Source organism: Oratosquilla oratoria, chromosome 38 (assembly GCF_046742065.1).
Source record: "Oratosquilla oratoria isolate Oo_2021 chromosome 38, ASM4674206v1, whole genome shotgun sequence".
In the NCBI taxonomy this organism is placed as follows: Eukaryota; Metazoa; Arthropoda; class Malacostraca; order Stomatopoda; family Squillidae; genus Oratosquilla; species Oratosquilla oratoria.
Genome location: NC_134814.1, coordinates 31,647,387 through 31,652,386, shown reverse-complemented (window position 1 = coordinate 31,652,386; position 5,000 = coordinate 31,647,387). Strand labels below are relative to the sequence as shown.

The following is a 5,000-nucleotide window of genomic DNA, read 5'->3' as shown; positions in this document are numbered from 1 at the left end:
CATCACAAAATTTCACATAGAAGTGACAGTACATACTAAAGTAATATCGACTCACCGACTCCTGCGTCGTCCATGGTCCTTGCGTCCGTTGACTTATTTGACATTACAATGGTGAAGTGGTGACTTTGCGACAGTATACGTAACTTTTCCCTCCCTCTAACAGTGTATAACCCACATATTGGGCGACTCCTTGACCAATGCCAGTTAGAGAGAAGATGACCTTGCCATTGTTGCCCACACACACCATCTACCCTCCCTCCCCTTTATCGAAGTCGATGCCGGTGACGGGGGAAAATGGTACAACTGATCGTACCGTGACCTTTTGACGGACGTACGATACAAATCATTTTTTTCCACTCTTGATTTTCATACAATAAATTCAGTAATACAATTTTACGATTATGGACGTAACACTCCCCCACCTTGAATCTTAAGATAAAAAAAACATACATATATACATATCTAATGCAGACAACACAAAACATTTACATAGAACCTTCAAGGAATACTAGTTTTGTAATGGGTCGGGTGAACTCACTGAATTGAGTTTCCAAACGGGCACTACGGACCAATCCGTCCCTGCTCACCCACACTTCCTGGACTCTCCCCAGCGGCCAAGAACCACGGGGCGAGTTTTCATTCATAAGCACTAAATCCCAGACTGAAAGATTCGGGCTTTCAGATCTCCACTTCTGTCTTCTTTGCAATTCCACTAGGTATTCACTAATCCACCTTTTTCAAAATTGTTTAGCTAGATATTGCACATGACGCCAATGTTTACGGTAAGGATCGACATCGTGAAAAGCTCCCCACGATAGCGGGAAGTTTCCTTGGAGGAGTAACAGATGATTGGGAGTCAGCGGACTCTCATCACTTGCATCATCACTGCATTTGGTGAGGGGCCGACTGTTGACTATACTTTCCGCTTCGCAGAATAGGGTTTGCAGAACATCATCAATCATTCTGGGGCTTTTGATGACCAAGGCGAACAGTATTTTGCGTACAGACCTTATCATGCGTTCCCAAACGCCTCCGTGATGTGACGCGGAAGGCGGGCTGAACGACCACTCAACGTCACGTCGACGTGTTTCCCTTACGATTAATGATCGGTCAAGATCTCGTATACTGCGTGCTAATTCAGCCCTCTCTCCTACTAGGTTAGTACCATTGTCTGACCACACCTTACTGGTATAACCTCGCCTCACTGTGAAGCGTACGGAACCATTGATGAATGCGTCAGTTTGTAAGCTATCAAGCTTCTCAATGTGAATAGCTCTCGTAGTAAAACACGTGTACAGACACCCGTAACGTTTCCTTTCTGATCTCCCGACTTTAACATGGAAGGGTCCAAACAGGTCTACTCCTAAGTACCTAAAGGCAGGCCCCCCTGGTACACACCTCTTAGGAGGGAGGTCAGACATTCTTTGGTTCATGGATGCCCCGTATAATCTCTTACAAACTATGCAATCCATTTTGACGCGTTTCACCAATTTTCTACCCCGTATGATCCAGAATTTCTTACGCACCTGACTGAGTGTCCATTCTACTCCTACATGAGAGGAATTATAGCAATCCCGTACAATCAACGTAGACAACCTGTGGTTATGAGGGAGGATCACAGGATTTATGGCTTGCCCATTCAATGCTGCATGCTTGAGTCTACCACCAACTACTAACAGACCATCTATAAGAATAGGAGACAGTTTATATATTGAACTGGACTTTAATACAGTTTTCCCTGCTTCAATGTTCTTGGTTTCATGAAAATAAGCACGCCCTTGAACATGTTTGACAATTAGATTTTCCGCGTGCTTTAGTTCATGGATCTCAAGTGGTGAACTCTGCGGAATCTTCGTCTTCTTAAGGAATTGAATTAGCCTTAACCACCAACCAACGGCTTTCTTTAATTTGTAAAAACTTGAATAGTGCTCAATGAGCGTATCGATGGGGTGTTGGGTGATGCCCGACTGACACGTCTGTACGATACTCGTGGGATGTACGTCACGCCTTACCTCTGGGTCTTCATCCTGAAGACGTCCTACAAGATTATCTTGTGGTGGCAATGCACACTTGTAATTCGACAAGAAGGGAGGACCATTAAACCAAGAAACTGGCAAATTGTCTACGAAGCATCCCCGAGATAGTACGTCTGCAGGATTCTCTTCACCACTAACATGATGCCACTGATTGGCCTCTGAAACCTGTCTAATGAGTGTGACACGATTTGCTATGAAGGTTTTGAACCTTCTTTTCTCGTTCTGTATATATGCCAGAGCTATAGTACTGTCAGACCAGAAGTTATATTTGAGCAAGGGGATATCCAACTCTCTTCTAACAACAACATCTAATTTGGCTGCTACAACGGCAGCCGAAATTTCCAATCTTGGTATAGTAATTCCTTTGATGGGAGCTACTCTGGCCTTACTGGCTAGTAGAGCTACATGTACTTTTCCATCTTGATTGATTGTCCTGATATAAGTGCAAGCACCAAAGGCAACCTCACTTGCATCACAAAAATTATGTAATTCTGAAGTACAACCATTTAATTCTAATGGCAAAACACACCTAGGGAAGCGAAGTCTCGAAATTTCATATAGTGAAGTTATCCATTTCAACCATTTCTGACACAAAGATATAGGAATACTTTCGTCCCAAGATATCTTAAGTCTAGTCACCTCCTGGAACAAGATCTTGGCTGGAATAATGATTGGCAAAATTAAACCTAAAGGATCGTAAGTCGAAGCAAGTTGACTCAACATAACCCGTCTAGTCACATTCTGTGTTTGAACACCCTTGCTAACGAAAAAGAAACAGTCGTTCTCGACGTCCCATTTAATCCCAAGCACTTTGCTATGCATATTTGATGTCATTTCCTTCGCTGCCTTAGCCCTGTCTTGATCATTGATGCTCTCTAGCAATTTGACGTCATTAATCATGAATTTGGTTAAGTTAAACCCTTCGTGTCTGAGGACACTTCTCGTATCTTCAATTACCTTAATTGTCTCTTCGGGTGACGCTACGGACTTCAACATATCGTCAACGTAAAATGACCGGAATAACGTGTATTTTATTTCCTCACAATGATACATGTCTTCTACAGTCTTCCTCAGAGCGTAAGTGCTACTACTAGCGCACCATATTCCGCCAAAGGGATGTGAGGTCATTCTTAACTCTCTCATTTCATCACTAATATACCATAGAAACCTTAAAGCGTCTCTATCGCTAATGGGAATTTTGACTTGGTGATACATGGCCTCAATGTCGGCCGTGATGGCGTAATGATGTCGGCAAAACCTGAGTAACACGTGAATCAACTTATTGTTCAGATCTGGGCCCTGTAGGCACTGACTGTTCAGACTGACTCCGTTCTTTTGAGCAGCACAGTCGAATACTACTCTCACCTTACCTGGTTTGGTTTTGCTCGTAACAGCATGATGCGGAAGGTACCACACTTTGCCATCATCTCTCTTTAAATCAACCTCGGGAACATACTCTGCATACCCCTTCTTCAACAAATCTGAAATATTCTCAGAGTATACATTAAATATTCCGGATTTCACCAACCTTTTGTGCAAACTTCTTAATCGTCTCTCGGCGACGTCACGATTATTTAGCAAGTTTGGCTCACCTCGCCAAGGTATTGGCAGTACATAATGCCCATCTTCGTATCGTGTTTCTTTATCCCAAAGGTTGATAACCTTCTGGTCGTTCTGAGATGGTGCCCTATCTTCACATTCATTTTCCATCATCCACAAGCGTTCAACATCTGCTTCGATCGAGCTTGCAAAGCACGAGCCGACATCACGAGACTTACCTGCACTAATTGGGCCATTTACAGACCATCCAAAGTAGGTCCGCGTAGCATAAGGTTGGTGCTTATTCCCGCCTGAGCCCCCTCTGGCCTCCAATGGTTTTAGGAGCCAAGCGTTGTCCATTCCTATCAAAACGTCTGGCTCAGATACTTGACTAGTGTTCAATGGTATGCCCTTTAAGTAGGGAAATTGATCAAACTAAATTTTGACAGGTGGTTGCCTAACAGGCACTCTTGGGACGACCATGACATTTGTAACACTGGCCTCTCGTCTACCATCCGGTGACGTAAGGCTAAGGGATACTACCTTTCATTGAGTTTCCCTGGTCCCCCCTAAAGTACTCATGTTGTACTCCTTAAAGTCTCCTTTCAGACCCAACTCGTGGGCCAACCTTTCCGTGACGAAAGTAGTGTCTGATCCACTATCTAACAAAGCCGTGACCTTAAGTTTATTATCCACGACAACTGGTAAGATGGGCAGATAGATCTTCGATCGAGCATTTATGACCACACTTGATTCTTGACACTCCGAATTTTCAACTACGCCCCCAATATCATGAGAGTCCTTTGCCGGGACGTGGATGAATTTCGTATGCTTTAAACCACATCCAGGAACTGAACAATGGATTGCTTGAAGCATTTGCTAGCCCCGTGCCCACCTAGTAAGCAATTGAAACACAGCTTGTATCTTTTTACGACTGCCAACCGACATTCAAGCTTCATGCCTTTAAATTCCTCACAGTAGAATAGTCTGTGTCCTTCCCCACACACCACACATATGCTACAAACACGCCCTAACTTGACGGGGTATTTAGACTCAGATGCTGCTACATTACAACTTGTGCTCTTCACATTTTGACCCTTACCTATGGATTGCAACCCATAAACCGGATCACATGCCTCATCTGCCATGACATTAATAAACTCAGCAAATTGACTGAGAGATGGGTATGCGTCCGTTTCTCGTTTGTGACTTAAACCCTTCTGCTTCTATTTGTTACGAAGGAATCCCTGACATCTCTGTAAAATATCTAGGATATACTCTTGAGTGTTAAACCTTTCATACAATTCTAATTTTCCAAAAGTAGCCACTGCCATTGTTAAGTCATCCCCCAATTGCCTCAACTCTTGAGGCTTAGACACTATCTTACCATTTCTCAAATCATTAACAATTTGTTGAGATACAAGG

At 43.4% G+C, this 5,000-nt stretch overlaps 1 protein-coding gene across 1 annotated transcript; it reads right to left on the bottom strand.

The window, feature by feature from the left end:
- Nucleotides 1-737: 737 nt before the first annotated feature.
- LOC143019854 (uncharacterized) lies at nucleotides 738-3,935 on the bottom strand. Its single transcript, XM_076175835.1, has one exon. The coding sequence runs from the start codon at nucleotides 3,933-3,935 to the stop codon at nucleotides 738-740; it is 3,198 nt and encodes a 1,065-aa protein (XP_076031950.1).
- Nucleotides 3,936-5,000: the final 1,065 nt, after the last annotated feature.